This window comes from Oncorhynchus mykiss, chromosome 20 (assembly GCF_057628025.1).
Source record: "Oncorhynchus mykiss isolate SJ-2025 chromosome 20, ASM5762802v1, whole genome shotgun sequence".
NCBI classification, from domain to species: Eukaryota; Metazoa; Chordata; class Actinopteri; order Salmoniformes; family Salmonidae; genus Oncorhynchus; species Oncorhynchus mykiss.
The window spans coordinates 4,673,884-4,698,410 of record NC_143041.1 but is presented as its reverse complement, the minus strand read 5'-3'; the positions used below and the strand labels follow the sequence as shown (position 1 = coordinate 4,698,410).

At 40.8% G+C, this 24,527-nt stretch overlaps 1 protein-coding gene across 2 annotated transcripts in view; it reads right to left on the bottom strand.

The window, feature by feature from the left end:
- ccdc186 (coiled-coil domain containing 186) overlaps positions 1 to 24,527 on the bottom strand; it is a 117,155-nt gene that overhangs the window by 65,744 nt on the left and 26,884 nt on the right. For both annotated transcript variants that reach the window (XR_016489282.1, XM_036955616.2), the window contains exons 5-6: positions 11,424 to 11,636; positions 10,932 to 11,051 (exon numbers count right to left, since the gene is read on the bottom strand). Coding sequence is in view for 1 of the 2 variants with exons in the window: in XM_036955616.2 (XP_036811511.2) it covers positions 10,932 to 11,051; positions 11,424 to 11,636 (333 nt within the window). In the remaining variant the exon portion in view is untranslated. The remainder of the gene's footprint in view (positions 1 to 10,931; positions 11,052 to 11,423; positions 11,637 to 24,527) is intronic.

Here is a 24,527-nt window from a genome sequence, read left to right as displayed (position 1 = left end):
GCAAGTAAAACACTGGAATGGTAGATAGCAATGGAAGAATGTGCAAAGTAGAAATAGCTTCCGTCCCTCTCCTCGCCCCTACCTGGGCTCGAACCAGGGACCCTAAGCACACATCAACAACAGCCACCCTCGAAACATTGTTACCCATCGATCAACAAAACCCGCGGCTACTACTTCAAGGTCTCAGAGCGAGTGACTTCACCGATTGAAACGCTATTAGCATGCACCCTGCTAACTAGCTGGCCATGTCACACCGGTTACACCAGACTTGAAAAAAACTAAATATACACAGTGAGATATTTGGCGAAATACACTGACATGCCTCTCCGTAGGAAAACAATGGGGGGAGCTCAGCGTTCCAAGGGCAAAAAGTATTTTGGGGCTAGCATTTGATGACAACCAAGCTAGCTGCCCAGGCTTACATAATTAGAAAGAGGAGATTCTCATGAATAAAATGGCGTCCGACTTGGAAAAAATCTAAATATACACATTGCGAAATAAACAGACATGCCTAAATTTCCTCCCCGTAGGAAACAATGGGAAGACCGCAGAGTTCCAATATTATTTTTGTTGTTTACATTTTAACTATAAAACAATGTGAGTAGGTCTCATTGCCAACCATAGCAAAGCAGGCATTGTGACGTTGAACAATATGCTGGAAATAGAACGTTCGGAAGGCGAGTTGGTGCCACGGTGCTCAAATGAACTGATAGGAGCTGGCAGGGTGAAAAATGCACTAAAATAAGGCATGTTTTTTCACGATTACTTCAAAACGACACCAAGCAGCTGGGAAATATGGTCATATTATGAAACTGGGCTCCACGGCAGATGCAATTAACTTGTTCTTATCAGAAAATAACGTTGTTAAAAAATTCATGTGTCTAGCCTACTATCTACATGGATTTCATAGCACTCTCGTCGAGTGTACCAGAGCGCAGAATACCAGAGCACAGTAGCCTAATACACAAATAACCACATTTTGTTAAAAAAAATAGATGAAAAAAATAGAGATGTTGATTTAGTTATGGATCCATAACAAATTACTATGGGAATAAATATCACTGATTTATAGATGTATTGGAACAAAGTTGTCTAATAAAGGCGAACCATTTAGAATCCTCCAATCCTGTAGCCTACTCCCGACAATCACGTTGTACAGCACCATATTTTCCATTCCATCCAACGGAAACACCATAATATTAATCAAATTAATTAAGCCAAATTTCTTCAAATCAATTCCATATACTATGTTACTACAAAAAAGTTGTTAAATTCTCTGGTAATGCCAATATGGAATACTATCAAATGCTTCTCAAAGATGCCCTCTGGTGGTCAAACTAGCAATAACTTGCAGTAACAGAAGAAATGGCTGAGAATTAAGTGACGTGCCACAGGATGCAAGGTGTGCTGCAGTATGACGCAACTTTTAAAGGAGGAACCATTGTAGGACACTGCACGGTTGGGTGACCAGGGCCATCTGAGACTGCCTCCTGGGGGAATTTGAGCGTGTGAAGGCTACCTGTGTCCTGCATAACTTGGACACGCGTTCCAGGAGAGGATCTGCACCTCGTGTGCCAGAGGAAAGGTCTGCTGCTCTGCAGGATGTTTCAAGGATGGGGTCGAACAACGCAGTAAGAGAAGCAATCCTTGTGCAGGAGATCTTCATCCCCTACTTCTTCGAAGAGGGTGCTGTTCCCTGGCAATCCCATAGACTATACTATGCACAACCAAAGGCTCTTTCAAGAGCCTTCCGCATAGCAATAAGAGTCCATCTTCCATTTACTTAGCTATGTCAACTGTAGTTATTAAATTCCCAGTTTTTCTCCCTTTTATTTCTACTTCTCAAGTGAGGGTGCTGTTTAGGTAAGGGTGATGTCTGTACAAAACCAAAACATGCTCTTAAAATGTGTGAAAGTTAAATATTTCTAAAAAAAAATGGGGGGGGGTGACCTGGGGGTTCAGATAGCGTCTGCCCCCAGATGGCCAGAAGGTCGGTTAGGACACACCGCAAGAGACACTATTATGTAATTGTGATGAACTGAGAGAATAGTATGTTTAGTTGCACTGTTACTCATAAAGCATTTGCAGTCTTCCCTGCTCCTCTGTTCTTACCTCTTTCCTTTTACAGTCTCTCATACCTCTCTCCCCACCTTCTCCCTCTGTTTTTATCATGCACACCAGGTGTGTACCTACAGATTTAACTTAAATTACAATTCTAATCTTTATAATGCATGTATGTATTTAGAACACTTGGATAATGAACTTATTTCAATAAAGCCTTTCACATTCCCTACTGGTTGAAATTCTCTCATTTGATGAAATACTACACCTATCCTGTGCTTATCAGATCAATGCAGATGAAGGAAATTAACCGGTTTTAGAGTATTTACATGGCACATAGGAAGTGTACTGTTTTTAAAATTATATTTCTGTATATATGAATTACAAATCAGCCTTAAGCTAGTTAAATCATGTTTCTAGTCTATTGCATAGTTACAACGTGTAACCATTGATCTCCCAGGACCAGGACTTGTAAACACTGTTGAAGTGTATAATTATAATACATTAATGCAGACACAGCATCACTCAAAAGACTGGAGTTTGATACTCCTGGTATTGGATAGGACTGAAAAAGACATGCATTCCTGAACTGCACCTTTATTTGCCAAGGTAGAGTCAATGAGCATATTCAATGTACAGGCTCCAATGTGGAGATCTAATGCTTGGTAATAACTAAATGTATATACACGACTTGCATCCGTGGCACAATAAAGTTAAATTACAGTGCCTACTCAGACCCCTTGGTTTTTTCCACATTTTGTTACCTTACAGTCTTACTCTAAAATATATATATATTTTTTAATGTAAAACGTAGCAATCTACACACAATATCCCACAATAACAAACCAAAAACGTATTGTACAAATTTTTGCAAAGGTATACATTTTTTAAAACTGAAATACCTTATTTACATAAGTATTCAGACACTTTGCTATGAGACTCAATATTTTTTTTATTTTTTTTATTTTACCTTTATTTAACCAGGCAAGTCAGTTAAGAACAAATTCTTATTTTCAATGACGGCCTGGGAACAGTGGGTTAACTGCCTGTTCAGGGGCAGAACGACAGATTTGTACCTTGTCAGCTCGGGGGTTTGAACTCGCAACCTTCCGGTTACTAGTCCAACGCTCTAACCACTAGGCTACCCTGCCGCCCCAATATTGAACTCAGGTGCATCTTGTTTCCAAGGAGATGTTTCCTTGAGATGTTAGTACAACTTGATTGGAGTCCACCTGCGGTAAATTCAATGATTGGACATGGTTTGGAAAGGCACACACCTGTCTATATAAGGTCCCACAGTTGACAGTGCATGTCAGTGTAAAAACCAAGCTATGAGGTCCAAGGAATTGTCCAGTTCCCAGACAGGATTGTGTCGAGGCACAGATCTGGGGAAGGGAACAAAAACATTTCTGCAGCATTGAAGGTCCCCAAGAACGCAGTGGCCTCCATCATTCTTAAATGGAAGAAGTTTAGAACCACCAAGACTCTTCCTAGAGCTGGCCGCCCGGCCAAACTGAACAATCGGGGGAGAAGGGCCTTGGTCAGGGAGGTGACCAAAAACAGGATGGTCACTCTGACAGAGCTCTAGATTTCCACTGTGGAGATGGCCCAAAGGGCACTTAAAGGACTCTCAGACCATGAAAACCAGATTCTCTGGTCTGATGAAACGATGATTGAACTCTTTGGCCTGAATGCCAAGCGTCACATCTGGAGGAAACCTGGCACCATCCCTACGGTGAAGCATGGTGGTGGCAGCATCATGCTGTAGGGATGTTTTTTAGCTGCACGTACTGGAAGACTAGTTAGGATCGCAGAAAAGATGAACGGAGCAAAGTACAGAGAGATCCTTGATAAAAACCTGCTCCAGAGCGCTCCGGACCTCAGACTGGGGCGAAGGTTCACCTTCCAACAGGACAATGACCTTAAGCACACAGCCAAGACAACACAGGAGTGGCTTCTGGACAAGTCTCTGAATGTCCTTGAGTGGCCCAGCCAGAGCTTGAACCTGATTGAACATATCTGGAGAGACCTAAAAATAGCTGTGCACCAATGCTCCCTATCCAACTTGACAGAGCTTGAGAGGATCTCCAGAGAGGAACAGGAGAAACTCTCCAAATACAGGTGTGCCAAGCTTGTAGTGTCACCCCTAGAAGACTTGTTTCTGTAATTGCTGCTAAAGGGGCTTCAACAAAGTACAGAGTAAAGTGTGTAGATTGATGAGGGGGTAAAAAACAATTGAATCAATTTTAGAATGAGGCTGTAAAGTAGCAAAATGTGGCAAAGGTGAAGTGGTCTGAATACTTTCCGAAGGCACTGTATATTCTACTCAATCCATGGGCTTCATTAATACCATTCAGACTGTTTTGAAGTTGATACAACCGGCTATGATAGCTGAGGTTCATAACAAGGTTCCAGACTAATATATATACACCAAACGTTTTAGGGTCCATACACAGATCGGCTACATAGCTAGCTACACATCCATAGGCATACAGGAATGGTTATCCTCCACTGCACAATAAGCAAGAACATAGTCAGCTAGCTACGTTACTTCTGGTGCATAGCATGAACATATCAGCAAGGCAAGCTTTTTTTCTTCAATTTGCAGTAACTGCTTTAACTAGCTAGATTCTTTACATCCACTATTTCACAAGACTTGTCAACTGGTTCTCTCAGGAGTCCCGAAAACATGAAACAACACAAATTACAATTGCATACTCAAGTCACAACGCCCACTTTTTAATGATTTGTTGTGACATTATAGTTACTTACATTTGCTTCCATCCTAGTATTTTTCTCAGACATCTTTGCTGAAGAAAGTCTCCAGCGTTGGGTTGCATAGCTTCAAATTCGTAATGGAAACCACTCGATATGACTGGTTATCGCCCAGCGGTCGCCGCTAGTGATTTGCATAAAGTTGTAAAATTTACTTTTTCCACCGCCTCCCACACCACGTTCGTGCCGCCCAACGGTCCCCTGCCCACTCTGCTTTTCACCACTTTACTTCCATTGAAATTGAATGGGAAGTGGCGTTTCCCCACACAGCACCACGTGTTAGTGTACACGAAGGGTCACGGAGTGATGAAACTCAGAGACTCCAACAGGGTGAGTCAACACTTCTGTGAGGCAGAAATATAATTTGTTTGTGTTGTGCATGAAGAAATATGGAAAGTAAATCGTCACCACGAAAACCAAGCATTAGATGCGACTTTGAAGAACACCAAGCATTAGATGCGACTTTGAAGAACAGTGAGGATGAAGAAGATTATCTGGTCCTGACAGCTTCCTGATTATGATTAACAGGCTGAAATTCATTGTGGCAGAATCGTAGATTATCTGGTCCGGACAGCTTCCTGATTATGATGAACAGGCTGAAATTCATTGTGGCAGAATCGTAGATTATCTGGTCAGGACAGCTTCCTGATTATGACAAACAGGCTGAAATTCATTGTGGCAGAATCGTAGATTATCTGGTCCTGACAGCTTCCTGATTATGATGAACAGGCTGAAATTCATTGTGGCAGAATCGTAGATTGTCTGGTCAGGACAGCTTCCTGATTATGATGAACAGGCTGAAATTCATTGTGGCAGAATCGTAAGTAGGCCTACCTCATAATTGTGACAGTATTTGGAAAGATAACACATTGGCAATTTAGTTTATTTTAAAATGGCAACGTCCAAGGCATTCTATTTTCTGTGTTGATAGTCCAACGGTAAAGTCGCCGTCTATTATTTGCTATGTTGATACAATATGGGAGTAGCCTAGTCTACAATATCTTTATTGGATGTGCTGTTATTATTTACTTAAAACCTCTTAAATGTAAAGTCCCCATATTTGGAGACCCGATTAGATGTATTTTATTAAATTCAGTCTGGTATGAGAACGGTAGCCCCTATCTGGAAAAGCAGGATGTTTGCAGAAAGCTGAGTATCTTGGCTATTGACCGGAGACACTTACTACCCTATATGGGCATACGATTGTATAAGGGAAGGCGAAGGCGATTAATCTAATTTCAAGATGGCTGCTACCTACATTCCGGTTAGCGTTGTGAAGCATAAATTAAATAAACACGGAATACGTTGATTCACACCGAAAGACAGGTCTCCTAAGATCATGAGGATGTCCTATTTGTCTGCCTGTGACCTACCGTTACTGACCTCCAGCCCCGAGAGTCAAAATATTTTTTTTAACGTTTTCACCAAACAGCAAACATTTTACAAGGTAAGCTTCGATTTGGTCTGTGTTTGAGCTATAGCTACATGGGGGTATGAAATGAATCAAAGGGTTCGGTAGGAACAAATTTAGGCTATTGCCAATGTTATATGAGTTAATGGCAACATCGAATGTCCACCGAGTGACTATATCTTTGCACATTAAAAATATGATGAAAACACTTGGATATCCCCTGCAATGTTTGACAGAGGTTGGTGTTGTATACATTTTGTTTTTATAACAAATAGCATTTAGGAATTGCAAATATGTAATAGCACTGGAATTATCTAATAAGACATGTCACTTTGGAGAGGTTTGGAGGTTTGGAGGGACACTTGGAAAAGTCCTGCGACCACACCTGACACCACTTACTACAACATTTTTCTGATATTGTTCACATGTTGTGGAAGCCATCTGATGTGTTTCCAGCTCTGGGCATCAATAATTCACTTATGGCTTGCAAACAAAAAGATGACTCTGAAAATAAAATATATTTTGTGTGTGCTTAATCTTGTGTATTCTGAACTACGTAACTCCTACCGATCTTCTGATAATTTCCTCATAATCTTTCCAAATATACCAAGTTATATTCATGTCAGAATCATGTAATTACACATGAATAGCAGTTACTTTTGGGTATGTCTATTTAGGCGGAAATCCACATTTTGCCATTACATCTGAGAGGTTTTTAATTGATAAATACAATTGTATATGAAAATATACACATTTGGTGATAGAGTTTATTCTATATTGAAATAGGCTTACATCATGATAGGCTACAACACAGAAAATAAACAATGTAGCCTAGTATGTTATATTTTACAGCACAGAACTTCCCCCAACCCCACAGTATTACTCTACTGTGTTGATATTAAAAATAAACACACTTGGTGATACGGGGTTTATTTTATATTGGAATAAGCCTACATCATGATAGGCTACAGCACAGAAAATAAACATTGAATGTAGCCTAGTAGGACAATGCTACATTTCCCCTACCACTCTAACAAAACAATAGCATAGCGCAGGCTATAACATTCTTACCTTTCAAACCTCCATTCCCTATGGGGAATGGTAGATCATTTAGTTTAAAAAGTATGAATGTTTGTCATGAAGGATTTTCTGCTTTTGAAATGTGGCAATTTTTACAATGTTGAACTAACTCCTAAATCTATTTTTCTTTTAGTCAAGATGATAAGATGAGCCAGACGAGTCAACCAACCCCACTGAGGTGGACAGAGATGGCAACCTCTTCCTTACCAGGTGAATGAACACTACAGTACTACTCTGCGCACCACAAGACTAAGAGATGGCACAGGACCCTGTTTTACCATCTCATTGACATTGCTGTGACCAACTGCTTCATCATGTACAAGAAACTCTGCCTATAAACAGTCATTAGTTTGAGCTTTCCCTTGGGTGCAATATTCATGAAGGCCAGTAGATGAGGACCTAGTCCCACTAATGAGTGTGAAGGGATGGCTTTCACCTGTGGCAGAGCATGTGAGGGACAGACAATTGTGTGATTGGGCTTTTTGTTTTGCTGAAAATTTGATGTGGACAGAAGTCCAAAAAATGTATATAGTCATTGGCTTGATTGATATTTGTGACTTGTTTCAGGAAACTAGGCGTATGTCGTGCGTCACAACTTCACAGCAGTGCCATTTGAACGTACATTTTAGTTGGTTTAGCCACGGAAAAAGCCAGCAACCTTTCGGCTAGTCATGATTGGCTGAGATAATGATTGGGAAGGACATGCCGAGAGATGAGTTCGGATTGGTCTGCCATGTAGCAAGCTTTTTTTGAAAGCTGTCGCGTAGTAGAACAGCATAACTGTTGCTCTCTACTTTCTGGTGGACCGAGTTTTGAAATCAGTGGAATTAGAGTATGATAGCTAAGGAGATGGGCTGTTGTATAAAACACCTGTCTCCGGATTACATCTTCAAACTAAGGGCAACTATGACATCCGTGACAGAGAGGGAGAAACGTCCATCCATGTATACAAGTAAGAGAGTCTAGCTAGCTACATTTTCCGATATTACACACTTCTAATTTTGTCAGAAAGATGTTTTCATTTCAAGTTGAAGTGTAATGTTAGCTAGCTAAGAGAGGGCACAGGACCCTAGCTAAAAAAGTATACTCTATCAGAGTGACCATCGTGTTCTGTTGGGTGGCAAGCTCTAGGAAAAGTCTTGGTGGTTCCAACCTTCTTCCATTTAAGAATGATGGAGGCCACTGTGTTCTTGGGGACCTTCAACGCTGCAGACATTTTTTAGTATCCTTCACCAGATCAGTATCTGTTTTTTATTTTTTAATACATTTGCAAACATTTCTAAAAACCTGTTTACACTTTGTCATTATGGGGTATTGTGTGTAGATTGCTGAGGATTTGTACTTATTTAACCCATTTTAGAATAAGGCTAAATGTAACAAAATGTGGATAAAGAGAATATGGCTGAATACTTTCCGAATGCACTGTATCTCATTGTTACCATACACCTGCAACAAGATAGCTCAGATATGCGATTGCCTTTTTAAATTTTGAACGTGGATATGATAAGTATGGTAGAAGCTCTGTACAACAATGTGGAAAAATAAAAGTATCCAAAACACATAAAGACCTCTATGGACTATTTATTGCCTACCTCCCTACTCTTCTGCATTTGCACACACAGTACATAGATGTTTCTATTGTGTTATTGACTGTACGTTTGTTTGTGTGTAACTCTGTATTGTCGTTTATGTTGCATTGCTTTATCTTGGCCAGGTCGCAGCTGTAAATGACAACTTGTTCTCAACTGGATAAACAAAGGTAAACATTTTTGTTTTAAGATTGAGAGACTAGTCAAGGATCATATCACCTCTACTTTACCTGACACCCTAGACCCACTTCAATTTGCTTACCGCCCCAATAGATCGACAGGCGATGCAATCGCCATCACACTGCCCTATCCCATCTGGACAATAGCTCAGCATTCAACACCATAGTACCCTCCAAGTGCATCATTAAGCTAGAGGCCCTGGGTCTGAACCCCGCCCTGTGCAACTGGGTCCTGGACTTCCTGACGGGCCGCCCCCAGGTGGTGAAGGTAGGAAAAAAACACCTCCACATCGCTGATACTAAACCCTGGGGCCCCACAAGGATGCATGCTCAGCCTCCTCCTTTACTCCCTGTTCACTCATGACTGCATGGCCATGCACGCCTACAACTCAATCATCAAGTTGCCAGACGACAACAGTAGTAGGCCTGAATACCAACAATTACGAGACGGCCTACAGGGAGGAGGTGAGGGCCCTAGGAGTATAGTGTCAGGAAAATAACCTCTCACCCAACGTCAACAAAACAAAGGAGCTGATCGTGGACTTCAGGCACCCCCCTACCCACATCGATGGGACCGCAGTGGAGAAGGTGGAAAGCTTCAAGTTCTTCGGCGAACACGTCAATGACAAACGGCGAACACGTCAATGACAAACTGTGGTGAACATCAGGAGGCTGAAGAAATTTGGCTCGGCACCTAAAACATTCAAACTTTTGCAGATGCACAATTGAGAGAGTCCTGTCGGACTGTATCACCGCCTGGTACGGCAAGTGCTCCGCCCACAACCGCAGGGCACTCCAGAGGGTGGTGAGGTCTGCCCAACGCATCACCAGAGGCAAACTATCTGCCCTCCAGGACACCTACAGCACCCGATGTCACAGGAAGGCCAAAAAAGATCATCAAGGACAACAACCACCCAAGTCACTGACTGTTCACTCCGCTATCATCCAGAAGGCGAGGTCAGTACAGGTGCATCAAAGCAGGGACCGAGAAACTGAAAAACAGCTTCTATCTCAAGGCCATCAGACTGTTAAATAGCTATCACTAGCACCTTAGAGGCTGCTGCCCTCTATACACAGACCTGGAATCACTGGCCACTTTAATAATGGAACAGTAGTCACTTTAATCACATTTACATATTTTGCATTACACACAATTCTATACTATTCTACTGTGTCTATGACGCTCTGACATTGCTCGCCCACATATTTATATGTTCTTCATTCCAATTCCTTTACTTTAGATTTGTGTGCATTGTTGTGAAATTGATTGGTATTACTATTAGATATTACTCCACTGTTAGAGCTAGAAACACAAGCATTTCACTACAACCACAATAACAACTGCTAAACCCATGTATGTGATTTGATTAAAATCTTGAATTTGTTTTTAAATCTCCATTATACAAATAGTGCAAATTCATAATGCCCTTGAAAATCATAAACTAAGTCACACACAATCATACTGTATTTTGGCGTATAATAATATATATAATGCTATTATTCTTCTGCCACTTCCATCATGTTTCTTCCTGTCTTTTAACTTTTGTTCTGATGCGATTAATATTCAGGCTTTGGCCACAGCGATTCTGTGTCTGAAAATCACAGATTGAGCCAATGGTTTTTCAATGGGAGTCATCCGTTGATCATCAACGGAGATGATTGTCCATCAAAAAACACGATGTTTGCTTTTTTAGTTTGTCCAAAAATAAACTTGAGTTGAACTTTTGACAGACAAAAATAGACAATTGAAGAACGCATGTAGGATTTCATCCATGCTCATTCTTTGTGGCTGTCGCCTTACTATTCAACAGTGTAAAAAAATGCAGTTGGTCTTACCTTATGGGCCTCGGTCTCACTACTCAGCTTGTTCTGGGCCCATTTGACCTTGATGAGGTGAGAGTTGATCCCCTCCTTGACGTTCTCCAACTCCCGATTCAGCCTGCTCACCTCGCCCTCCTGAGGACAACAAGAGATGGATTCCATTAGGATGTAACAGGCACGGTATGCCATTTCATTTGTAATTAATGTTAAAGGATCACTTTACTCAAAAAACATATTTCAGTATTTTGTTCATTAGTCCACAGCAGTAAAGTTTCAGTAAAAAGCACACGTTGTGATAATGCAAAAAGCAGCAGGTACAAAGAAAAACATTCCACCACTATCATGTTCATCATCATCAAAATCCTTTGAGCAGACTCCTTCCAATTACCTACAATAAATATGAAAGTCTCAAGGCAAAATAGATTTTCCAGTGCAAATAAATCAGCGGTGTCAGAAAGTCCATCTAATATTGCACCAGCGCCACCTTAGACATTAACCCTGCGTTACCTTGGCGTCGTGGAGCTGCTGCAGCCGGCCTTTCTCCTGGGCCAAACTGTTTCCCCTGAGGGCCTGGCGGTCCACCTCCTTGGTGGCCTCCCTCAGCCTCCTTTCCAGCCCCTCCTTGTCCCTGCGCAGGTCCAGAGCCTCCTTCTCCCCGCGAACATACTTCATCACCATGGCCTCCTTCTCCTGACGCGCCTCCTCACACTTCTTCCCAGCCTGGGAGGGACACATGAATTAGTAGCTGTTACATTGATTATATCATTATGTATTACATTGATTATATCATCAGTATAGGCTGGCGAGAGGAGGACGGCTCATAGTAAATGGGGGATGGAATGGAATCGATTGAATGGTATCAATCACATGTTCCATTAACTTCGTTCCAGCCATTAGTCCTACTATGAGCCTGTCCTCCGATGTAAAGTGCCACCAGCCACCACAGGTTAGTATGCAGTTATGTGGACAGGTAGACACAGACATGGACAAACATGCAGACACACATTCACTGATCTACACAGAAACACAGGCGCATGCATTATGCAAGTTTACACACAGACATGCAGAAAAATAGACAGAAATGATGCATGCTCAAGTGCACACTCATTCATGCTTAATTAAAACTCTTGTATTATATCTGGGGGTGTAGTGACGGTCTCCCTGATTGCATGTTGTAAGTGGATAGTGCTGCAATTGAACGTGGCAGTTTGGTTGAGGTTTCAATACAAAAATCCACAATGAGTATGTGTGAGATCTAAACAAGAGCCATACAAAATGGTAGGGCAGTGCATTGATAGGTCAGCTTGTAATCTGCCAGTTAGGAAAATCCTCAGTCATTGGTCAGGGTAAAAAATGCCAGCTGGCCGAAGGACAGTTGGGTGTTCTCACACAGGTGTGTTCATTTCTCAAGAGAACGCTTTCCCCTCGATCTGTCAGACAATATTAGCAAAACGTTACCATGCTCATCCTCAATTGATATCTCCATCAACACAAACACAAGGGACTATGTGCGAGGGAAGATGAGAAAGAGTGAAAGAGAAATAGAAAGAGAGAGCAAGACAGACCGAGAGAGAGGTGGTATATTGCAGTAGTGTTCATGTCTGTATGGCAGAAATTGTTTGAGACTTTTAGAGATTTAGTGAGGGTAGAATGCAGGCATCATCTTGAGATATGGATTAATATTTAGATGGCGTGAAAAAGCTAATAAACTTCCCCAAAACAATCTTATATTGTTCAGCGAACAGTGAAATGGAATGTGTTATCTTTCCAGAGCTACCAGACCGTCACAGACCATTTTAGCCAAAAAACTTGGCTGCAAGTGGATCTTCTAGCATGTCAATAACCAAAAGCACACATACAACTGCACTAAGAAATTGTTAATTGAACACAAAATAAAAATGTTCAATGGCCATCTCAGTCTCCAGTTGAACCCCATTGAAAACCTGTGGTTTGAATAGAAGAGGGCAGTCCATAAACGTAGATGGACTTCAAGGATCTGAAAATATTCTGTATCGAGGAATGGTCCAAGATCCCTCCAAATGTGTTCTCCAATCTCCTAAAACATTTTTGTAAAAGGCTCAGTGTCATTATCCTCACAAGCGGAGGGTTCTGGAATATTGAAGAGGGGTTCCAATGAGAAGAAAAATGTATTATTTGAAAATGTATTACTTTCTCTGAGCAATTGTCTTAGTATAAAATAATATTTTTTTGCATACAATATAGCTCAGAAAAGTATTATTTATTTTATAGAGTATTTGTTGCTCATCTATATCAAGGGATCCAATAATTCTGGAACCCACTATATAGGAATGGAATTGCCTTTTTCACTGCACCCCTTTGATTTGAAGAAAACATTTCCATACACGTTTGTAGAAGTGGTCAGGAAGATACCTTTTGGACCTGAATGCAAAAACATTCAGGTGATAGAGGTTCTCAAAGTTGACCCATTTTGCATACCACACGCTACCATGTAACTTCTTCATCACTGAAAAAGGTAAAACCGCTGCGAATTATATCAGTTGAAGGCTTACAAAGAGGGTTGTCAAATAACGTATAATTTCTTTAAAATAAAATGTTAACTAACGTCAACTATGTACAAAAACACAAACTCCACACAAAACAAAATCCTTGCAAATGTTGTAGCTTAGACCCCATTTTAAATAATCTGAGGTGTTTGTGTTGTGCTCACCATCGGTTGAGACCCAACATACACTTTAATACATGGTGAGTTTTTTATTTAACCTTCATTTAACTAGGCAAATCAGTTAAGAACAAATTCTTATTTTCAATGACGGCCTAGGAACAGTGGGTTAACTGCCTTGTTCAGGGGCAGAACAACAGATTTTTACCTTGTCAGCTCGGGGATTCGATCTTGCAACCTTTCGGTTACTAGTCCAATGCTCTAACCACGAGGCTACCTGCCGCCCAGTGTGTCATTTCAATCATAGAAAAATCCCTTCAGACCACCGTAAACTAGCTGGAACACAACTGACATTTTAATTGAATTGTCCACACACAGTCGAATATCAACTTGAATGGGAGTGCCTATTGTATTATCTGAGTTTCTATGATTTCAATTAAGTTGACTATGAAAGTTTACTATTGACAAAATAATTTAAAACAATGTGTATTCCCATTCAAGTCAACAGTTTATAATGGGTTGGACCTGCAACCATCTTGTGGTACCATTTTAAAGTTGAAATTTCAAATATTTTCACATTTTAGTACATTTATCAGCCAAACATGACACCCACCCTGCATTCAAGAATATTCTTAGTCTCATCCGATGGCGGGCAAAACACATACACCTCAGATGATGTGGAAATAAGTGGTGGGTAAAACATGCGAAGATGACATCTGTATTTACGCTTATTTAGATAATTGACTTCAAAAGATACATTTGAGAGCTCATTCAGATCCAATATTCACATTCTGACCTTTTCTAAAACGGGCAAATATGTATGTTCAAATCAAACAGGTGCGGTCAAAATTCCCCTTTTTGATTGGTTTCACGTGGAACAACGTGAGGCGAAATTAGCTAGTTCAGTTACTCTAAATTGGGAGGGACTGTGTTTTCAATGCAGGGCTTGACATTAACCTTCTAATTTTTACTCGTCCGAAAGCTCAAATCACACAAAACATTTTCTGTAACACCATGGGCTAGAAAGGTGAATGAACATGTTGATGCTTTATGCAGGGAACCACTTTACAAAATAAAATTCATCATCATCATCGTCATTATTACCATACAGAAAATCAGACAACGTAGGATAACCTCTTGGCTTCCTTGTATATTCAAGCCTGTCTCAACATACAGCTCTGTAACAGTTCATGTAATAACACTGGTTATTGTAATAATAAAAAGTAATGGCGTAACTTTCACATTTTTTATGTAATAAAACCTGTTCATGTAATACCTTGCCGGATAACGTAATAGGTAAGGGATAAACGTTGTGTACATGATCTGGAAATAATGGACGACCTGGTAAGGGCGACGCACAGCGGAGTCCCTCCGTGGAGTTCCTTAGTTCCAGAGAATGTACAGAGGAGGCGTTTATCCCGCTTATACCAAGGTTGCCAAAGAAAACAATCCTAAATCACACATTTAACAAAAGAAATGGAATGTTTTCATGAATATTTTAATTTTGATAAGTCCTACTATTTCATCCTTTCACTAAACCTGGTCGTTAATTCTATCGGTTAGGTTGCTAGAGAAGCGGAATGGTCGTTCATTCAATTTGAAATGTTGCTAGAGAAGCGGACTTTGATTTGTTCGATTGCTATGCCGACTGGCAACGTTCTTATCCCTTGCTTGCTAGCAAGCCAACTACAGCTAACACAGTCACGTCAAACTCTGCAAATAGAATAAGAGCAAAGGACATGCACTTGCGTTTAAGCTGTTTTCTAGTGACATTTATTTGGATACATGATACATACAAGTTAAATTAATGGCACATGCACAAGTACAGTGAAATGCCTTTCCTGAAAACGCAAAACCCAACAACGCAATCATCAATAACAATGTACTAAAGACAAAAAAAACTTGAAAAAATAAGAAAGATTGAACACAATAGGTAAGTAAGTAAGTAAGCCTACTATATACAGGGTCAATCCAATACCATATTTACAATGTGCAGGGATAATGGAGTGACGGAAGTATAGTTGTAGTTTGAAGTTTTCAGAAACTTAAGTTGGAGTCATTTAACCTCGTTTTTCAACCACTCCACACATTTGTTAACTTGTTCAAACTATAGTTTGGCAATTGTTTTCAGACAGATTATTTCACTTATAATTCACTGTATCACAATTCCAGTAGGTCAAAAGTTTACATACACTAAGTTGACTATGACTTTAAACAGCTTGGAAAATTCCACAAAATTATGTCATGGCTTTAGAAGCTTCTGATAGGCTAATTGACATAATTTGAGTCAATTGGAGGTGTACCTGTGGATGTATTTCAAGGCATACCTTCAAACTCAGTGCCTCTTTGCTCTTTGCTTGACATCATGGGAAAATCAAAAGAAATCAGCCAAGACCAGAGGAAAAAAATGTGTAGACCTCCACATGTATGGTTCATCCTTGGGAGCAAATTCCTGAAGGTACCACGTTCATCTGTACAAACAATAGTACGCAAGTATAAACACCATGGGACCACGCAGCCGTCATACTACTCAGGAAGGAGATGTCTGTCTCAGAGTTAAACGTACTTGGTGCGAAAAGTGCAAACAGCAGCAAAGGACCTTGTGAAGAGGAAACAGGTACAAAAGTATCTAAATCCACAGTAAAACAAGTCCTATATCGACATAACCTGAAAGGCCGCTCAGCAAGGAAGAAGCCACTGCTCTAAAACCTCCACAAAAAAGCCAGACTACGGTTTGCAACTGCACATGATGACAAAGATTTTTGGAGAAATGGTCTGATGAAACAAAAATAGAACTGTTTGGCCAAAATGACCATTGTTATGATTGGAAGAAAAAGGGGGAGGCTTGCAAGCCAAAGAACATCATCCCAACAATGAACCACGGGGTGGCAGCATCATGTTGTGGGGGTGCTTTGCTGCAAGGAGGGACTGGTGCACTTCACAAAATAGATGGCGTCATGAGGGATGAAAATTATGTGGATATATTGAAGCAACATATCAAGACATCAGGAAGTTAAAGCTTGGTCGCAAATGGGTCTTCCAAATGGACAATAACCCCAAGCGTACTTCCAAAGTTGTGGCAAAATGGCTTAAGGACAACAAATTCAAGGTATTGGAGTGGCCATCACAAAGCCCTGACCTCAATCCTATAGAAGATTTGTGGGCAGAACTCAAAAGGCGTGTGCGAGCAAGGAGGCATACAAATCTGACTCAGTTACACCAGCTCTGTCAGGAGGAATGGGCCAAAATTCACCCAATTTATTGTGGGAAGCTTGTGGAAGGCTACCGAAACATTCAACCCAAATTAAACAATTTAAAGGTAAGGCTACCAAATACTAATTGAGGGCCCATGTCAACCTTCTGAGGGGGAAGAGGTGCGGTCACTCCTTCACAACTGTGTGAGTGTGTTAGGACCATTTTAAGTCTTTAGTGATTTGGACACCAAGGAACTTAAAGCTGCTCTCGACCTACTCGGCTACTCCGCTCCGCACAATTGGCCAAGTGCCGTCTGGGTTAGGGACTGTTTAGCCGCAGTGCATGCTGACCAGGTCGCTAGGTGTACGGTGTTTCCTCCGACACATTGATGCAGCTGGCTTCCGGGATGGATGCATTGTATCAAGAAGCTGTGCGGCTTGGTTGGGTTGTGTTTCGGAGGACGCATGACTCTCGACCTTTGCCTCTCCTGAGTCCCTACGGGAGTTTCAGCGATGAAACAAGACAGTAACTACTACCAATTGGATACCACGTAAATTTGGGAGAAAAGGGGGGGGGGGGGGGGTAAATAAAAAAAGAGAGAGATTTGGAGTTAATTGAATTTGGATTTTACGGCAACGCTCGCGGTGTGGACAGCATGTTAAAGCCGTCCTGACACTGATTTTATCACAGTGGGGATTGCTGTGGTCTGCAGTGGCGAGGTCTTTTGTTTGTGTTTTCTGCGAATGTGATACAAGAGTGTGTGAGGGTAGAAATAAGAGTTAATCTTAAGTTCGGATAATAGGATATAGACGTTTGCATAATAAGATGATTGAAATTTGGATAATAAGTTTTGATATAACGTTATCTTGGGGTTCCGTCCATCACTGCCCATCATAGAATATCTCGGGGTGGTATTGAGAGCGGGATGTTATTTTAGATCGTAGCAGAAATTCTACAGTTTCTGGGAGGCTAACTTTTTGAAATCTGACACAGCGGTTGCATTAAGGACAGGTATATCTATAATTCCATGTGTATAACTTGTATTATCATCAACATTTCTCTTAAATCTTTGTGGCTATGCAAAATCACAATGTTTTTGGAACAAGTGAATGTAACGCGCCAATGTATACTGAGTTTTTTTAAAGTAAAAATATAAACTTTATTAAAAAAAACATACATGTATTGTGTAACATGAAGTCCTATGAGTGTCATCTGATGATGATCATCAAAGGTTAGTGATTAATTTGATCTCTATTTGTGCTTTTTGTGACTCCTCTCTTTGGCTGGAAAAATGGCTGTGTTTATTGGGGTTTGGTGGTCACGTAACAATCGTTTGTGGTGCTTTCGCTGGAAAGCATATTTGAAAATCAGACACTGTGGTGGGATTAACAACAAGACTACCTTTAAAACGGTATAAGATACATGTATGTTTGAGGAATTTTAATTATGAGATTTCTGTTGTTTTGAATTTGGCACCCTGCACTTTCACTGGCTGTTGTCATATCATCAGAAAATCACATTGTAGGATTTTTAATGAATTTCTTTGCAAATTATGGTGGAAAATGAGTATTTGGTCACCTACAAACAAGCAAGATTTCTGGCTCTCACAGACCTGTAAACTTCTTCTTTAAGAGGATTCCTCTGTCCTCCACTCGTTACCTGTATTAATGGCACCTGTTTGAACTTGTTATCAGTATAAAAGACACCTGTCCACAACCTCAAACAGTCACACTCCAAACTCCACTATGGCCAAGACCAAAGAGATGTCAAAGGACACCAGAAACAAAATTGTAGACCTGCACCAGGCTGGGAAGACCTAATCTGCAATAGGTAAGCAGCTTGGTTTGAAGAAATCAACTGTGGGAGCAATTATTAGGAAATGGAAGACATACAAGACCACTGATAATCTCCCTCGATCTGGGGCTCCACGCAAGATCGCACCCCGTGGGGTCAAAATGATCACAAGAACGGTGAGCAAAAATCCCAGAACCACACGGGGGGGACCTAGTGAATTACCTGCAGAGAGCTGGGACCAAAGTAACAAAGCCTACCATCAGTAACACACTACGCTGCCTGGGACTCAAATCCTGCAGTGCCAGACGTGTCCCCCTGCTTAAGCCAGTACATGTCCAGGCCCATCTGAAGTTAGCTAGAGAGCATTTGGATGATCCAGAAGAAGATTGGGAGAATGTCATATGGTCAGATGAAACCAAAATAGAACGTATTGGTAAAAACTCAACTCGTCGTGTTTGGAGGACAAAGAATGCTGAGTTGCATCCAAAGAACACCATAGCTACTGTGAAGCATGGGGATGGAAACATCATGCTTTGGGGCTGTTTTTCTGCAAAGGGACCAGGATGACTGATCCGTGTAAAGGAAAGAATGAATGGGGCCATGTATCGTGAGATTTTGAGTGAAAACCTCCTTCCATCAGAAGATGAAACGTGGCTGGGTCTTTCAGCATGACAATGATCCCAAACACACCGCCTGGACAACAAAGGAGTGGCTTCGTAAGAAGCACTTCAAGGTCCTGGACTGGCCTAGACAGTCTCCAGATCTCAACCCCATAGAAAATCTTTGGAGGGAGTTGAAAGTCCGTGTTGCCCAGCAACAGCCCCAAAGCATCACTGCTCTAGAGGAGATCTGCATGGAGGAATGGGCCAAAATACCAGCAACAGTGTGTGAAAACCTTGTGAAGACTTACAGAAAACATTTGACCTCTGTCATTGCCAACAAAGGGTATATAACAAAGTATTGCGATAAACTTTTGTTATTGACCAAATACTTATTTTCCACCATAATTTGCAAATAAATTCATAAAAAAATGTGATTTTCTGGAGAATTCTTTTTTTCTGACTTTGTCTGTCATAGTTGAAGTGTACCTATGATGAAAATTACAGGCCTCTCTCATCTTTTTAAGTGGGAGAACTTGCACAACTGGTGGCTGACTAAATACTATTTTGCCCCACTGTATGTCGTTGGACATTGGGGGCGGCAGGTAGCCTAGTGATTGGTTAGAGCGTTGGGCCAGTAACTGAAAGGTTGCTGGATCAAATCCCTGAGCTAACAAGGCAAACATCTGTCGTTCTGCCCCTGAGCAAGGAAGTAAACCAACTCTACCCCAGCCCCCCCCCTTCAGAGGGGCTGGGTTAAATTCGAAGACACCTTTCAGTTGTACAACTGCCTAGGTGTCCCCCTTTCCTTTCCTAGTAATAATATCAGGATAATTGTACATGGTTATGTAAGAGAGAGACCAGTCATATAATATGATATGGGAGTGAATTGTTATACTTGTTGGCAAGATATATGTTGCGGTGTCTAAGGGTAGGGCATGCTAAATTAAGTGCACATAAACATTGGGATATATGAAAACAAACTATTAATGATTTGGGGGAGTACAGTGCATAAAAACATTATATTTTGTTCGTAGTTAAAACCTTATGATATATTTTGTCTCTCTTTGAAATGTTTCCTGAGGCTATGGTCTTGGGAGAGCAGTGAGTGAAATTCTGCAGTGTTGTTAGCATAAAGGTATCCAAACTGTTTGTTTTTGCCATATGGTTTACAACACACACACACACACACACCTTACTAGTTATGAATATGGGTTAGTGCCGAGGTATCTTAAAGAGGCACACACACACACACAATTTTCTGAAGTCTTTATTTTCTGAGTTTTAATTAAACAATTATTTTGATAAGAAATGTACTGGAAACTTAATGTCAACTGGGATATGAAATGTTTGACTGTTTTTCATGAATTAGTCTAATACAGTGAGAAACACTTCTTTTAAGGGTTTGTATGACCTCTGTCCTGACTTTCCAGTGTGGTTTGATCGCCTTCAATGGAAAGCCATATGGATGATGAATTTAAGGTAATTTGTAATACTGATAATTATGATGAAGTTTATAGTTCATAGCCATATTTGTAATTCACACCATCGGGAAGAGGGAGAGGGCGTTGCCTTTGAAAAGGGTAGGCTGTCTTAAGTCTATTTTACTATGACCATATGGGTAAAAAAAAAAATCGTTATGGGTAGTGATCCTAATTCGATTTTGTTATTTGAAATTGTTTTGTTTTTACACATGACACATGGAATTACCAGTCCTCTGGGGGGTTTGGATTGAAGTTTACACACCTCAAGTGATATGTAGGAGTGTATTGAGTGATATTTGAAGGAGTATATTGTTGTGTTGCTTGTTCTGTTCTGTTTCGATACAAATCTCCCAGATTGAGTCTGCTGGAATTTCTCCTGGTGGGTTAGAGATCTAACTTCCTGATCCTGTGGCTCTGCGATGAGGGGAGTATAAGCCAACTTTAAAAAAAACTGTTCCAATAGAATATGTTGTTATTCTCTTTCACATATGTTGAGATTTGTAGTAAGAATAATTGGTAAAAGTAATAATTTGTCATATAGTCCATGTTTGTCTGGATTTCCAGAATCAGAAATGAACTGAACTAAACTGTTGTTCTGATCTGTCCTTTCTCGAGGTTATCACGAAAGGTGACGTCAGATGGTGTCTTGATGCATAGCAGGGATAATTTGGCCGAGAACGGTGTGAACCTCAAAACCCCCTCTAACCGGCTGAAGAAGAGTGACAAAGGTGTTCAATAAGGCCCTGTCCGCACCACTTCTACCGAGAGACCTGAGTCTGAGCCAACAACCAGTGTACAGCCTCCAATCGAGACTGTCAACTGTTTTTTCTCTCATGCTTTTTATCTCAGGAGTGTGACAGGAGTCCACGTGGAGTGAGCAAGGAGAGAAATCCGTTCCAAAACTACGCTCATGTTGCTGGTATATTGGTTGGGAAATGGACAAGACATAATTGGTGGTAGAGGTGGTGGCGGCCCAGGTGGGATATTGAAATTGGGACATTATCATGGGCCATCCCCTTTGAACTGTAAAGCTATCTGAAGAAGACACCAGAAGAATCAGTGCCTGACGGGGGTGGGGTCAATGTGTGTTAAATTGAGGATTTTCACAATGAGTGATATGACCAATGTGAATCACTGAAGAATATCACTAAATTTTGAATTAGGTTTTGATTATGATTTGGAAAATGGATGATTTTTTTTTTAAACTGAGTTTAGAAAAGAGTTTAAAATTTGAGTTTAGTATGTTAATAATTATATGAGAGAAGCAATTCATGTATTTTTGCTTGATTGGTGATAGGAGAGGGTGAACTCTGATCCTGAGAGTGAAACTGATCCTAATCTATAAGTTGCCTTATAAATAGGGGAATCATGATGCTTGTCCTGGGTCATATTCATTAGGCACCAACACAAGATATTTTACTTAAACCAGGAGTCACTACCTGGATTTGTCCAACAAGATACGCTAAATTTAGTTTCTGGGATTTTTTCCACCAGGCTGGTCCATTGGAGTGTGCTAGATAACTAAAGCTTATTTTCTTAAACTCCATTGTTGCATGCACTGCATTATGCTTTTAATATGTGCTTTTCACTGTCTATGAAGATATAGCTTTGAATCATATAAACTGTATGCATCTTTTGTTTTCTTCATGGGTTCGTGCAGATGACTGTGTAGCATGACCTCCCCAGACAAATTAGTAGAATGCTTAGAATTTGTGTTGGAGGTTTAAATTGGAGACGGTGCCAAGATTCTTGGGAGGAGGCTTAGCCCGTGCTATAGCAGCCGGTCACATGCAGGAACCCATGAAATTAAATATTGCTTTTATGCTTCTTGTTTTATGAAGAATGTATGCATTTTCTACAAATATTAATGTCTCTTTAAACCTTGTAATTTCCTTTTAAGTTGAAAGATTTTGCAAAATGGGGGAATGTGAGAGTGAAACTACAAGATTGTTTTAATGCTATTATAACATCAACTGATTGTTTTATGCAACTGAATAGGGTTCTTAAAAGTTTGTGTCTGTGTGAACTGAGAGTGGGCCTCTGACTTAATGCTGACAAGTAGATGTACGATGCCTAAGGCCACATTCCAATCATGTGAGAGAGATTGCGCCGATTTGACAGGAAGGTACAAGGGATAGATGGCTCAGGTATGGATAATTATGAGGAACCTTGTTTTGGGGACCAGACCCTGATTTCTACACAATAAGAACAGTATTCACTGCAGATACTGTCTGCTGTGAATTATTAGTATCTTTCATACAAATCCTAACCTTGTGACGATTCCATACATCTGTTGTTTGTTATGAACATTCAGGAGGGTGTGTCTTCGCTACAAAAAGGTGATGTATTCTTTGTGTCGGGGCTTTCAACGAATCACCTACGGGTGAGTCATCGACCAGCCATCGTTATTGCAGAGCACTCAATCGATTCACTTTGTATGTGTGTGTTGTATTGACCTGCTCCCTTATTAATAACTGAATACAGATTTAGTATAATTGACTTGTGTGATAAGTTTGTCTCTCCTCATTTGATAATACAGAAAATAACCACCACAACACCTACTCCCGTTGCCTGCTGCACTGCTGCTTGGATTCCACCTGGTGATCTGTTCACCATCTACCCTGGCCTGTCTCCCCATCTGGTACAGCTACCCCCACCACACTCACCCCTCTCTCCCGAGCTTTTACTCGCCTCCAGCACACACTGGAGCGAGTGACTCTGGGGCGAGTTACTCTGAACTTACAATGGCTAGCCCAAAGTTGTTATATATTTTTTTTTATATTGTGCATTTTGCTATTTGCCTCATGTCTCCTGCATGCTTTGTTGACTATGAACTGTCTTGTTTACCCAACCATGGGCCAGATTATGTTTGTTCCCATACTCAGGACTCTGACTGTCTATTGGTTACACAGCCCATCAACTGTTGCTAGCCCCAATTCTGACTCTGATATCTGCTTCACTGATTTCTGCTCTCATAAAAGCCTGGGTTTTCTGCACGTTAACACTAGAAGCGTATTACCTAAAACGGATCAATTGAAAGTTTGAGTTCACAGCTCCAATCCAGATGTGATGGTCATTACTGAGACGTGGTTCAGGAAGAGTGTTTTGAATACTGACAACCTTCCTGGTTATAACCTTTTTCGGCAAGACAGATCTTCCAAAGGTGGGGGAGTGGCAATCTTTACCAAGGATCACCTTCAGTGCACCTTCAAGCTCGCTCCTGGCCCCTTATAATGAGTCTGCATTTGTCCTGCTAGGTGACCTACACTGGAACCATCTGACCAATTCCTATAGCAATGGGACTCCCTAAATCTTTCTCAGATTATTACTAATCCCACAAGTTATGACTCCAAAACACCCAGACATTTTTAGTTTTGGGTTATCAGGTGCCTATTTTCAATCACCAGGTGCACGGAGGTATATCCTAATCCGTTTTTCAAAAAATATCTTAAACCTTCCATAAATCACTCAGGCCGGCCCCCATTGGTAGAGGGCCGTAGTAGGGTACTCCCATAGCGGGCATGAATATTAGGAAGCCAGGTAAGTGCCAGGCTCTTCTCCTCAATGTTATCCTCACAAATAATCCTGATAGGTATCAGTCTGGTGTTTTCTGTAATGGCCTTAGTGGTGTTTAAAGCACAACTGTTTTACAGCCTGTGTTCGTAATAGCTTCTCAGTGAAGTGACCTGTCTTGATTAGTCACAAACGCGTGCTAAAAAACTTTAATGAGCAAGCCTTCCTTCATTAACTGGCCTCTGTAAAACTGTATAGAATCAGCTTGATCCCCTCTGTAGAAGACGCTTGGACCTTCTTTTTAACAAACAAAAAGAAAATTATAATTAAAAATAGGTTCAGCCCTTTGTTCGACCATGATCTTGCAGAGTTACTCCAACTCAAG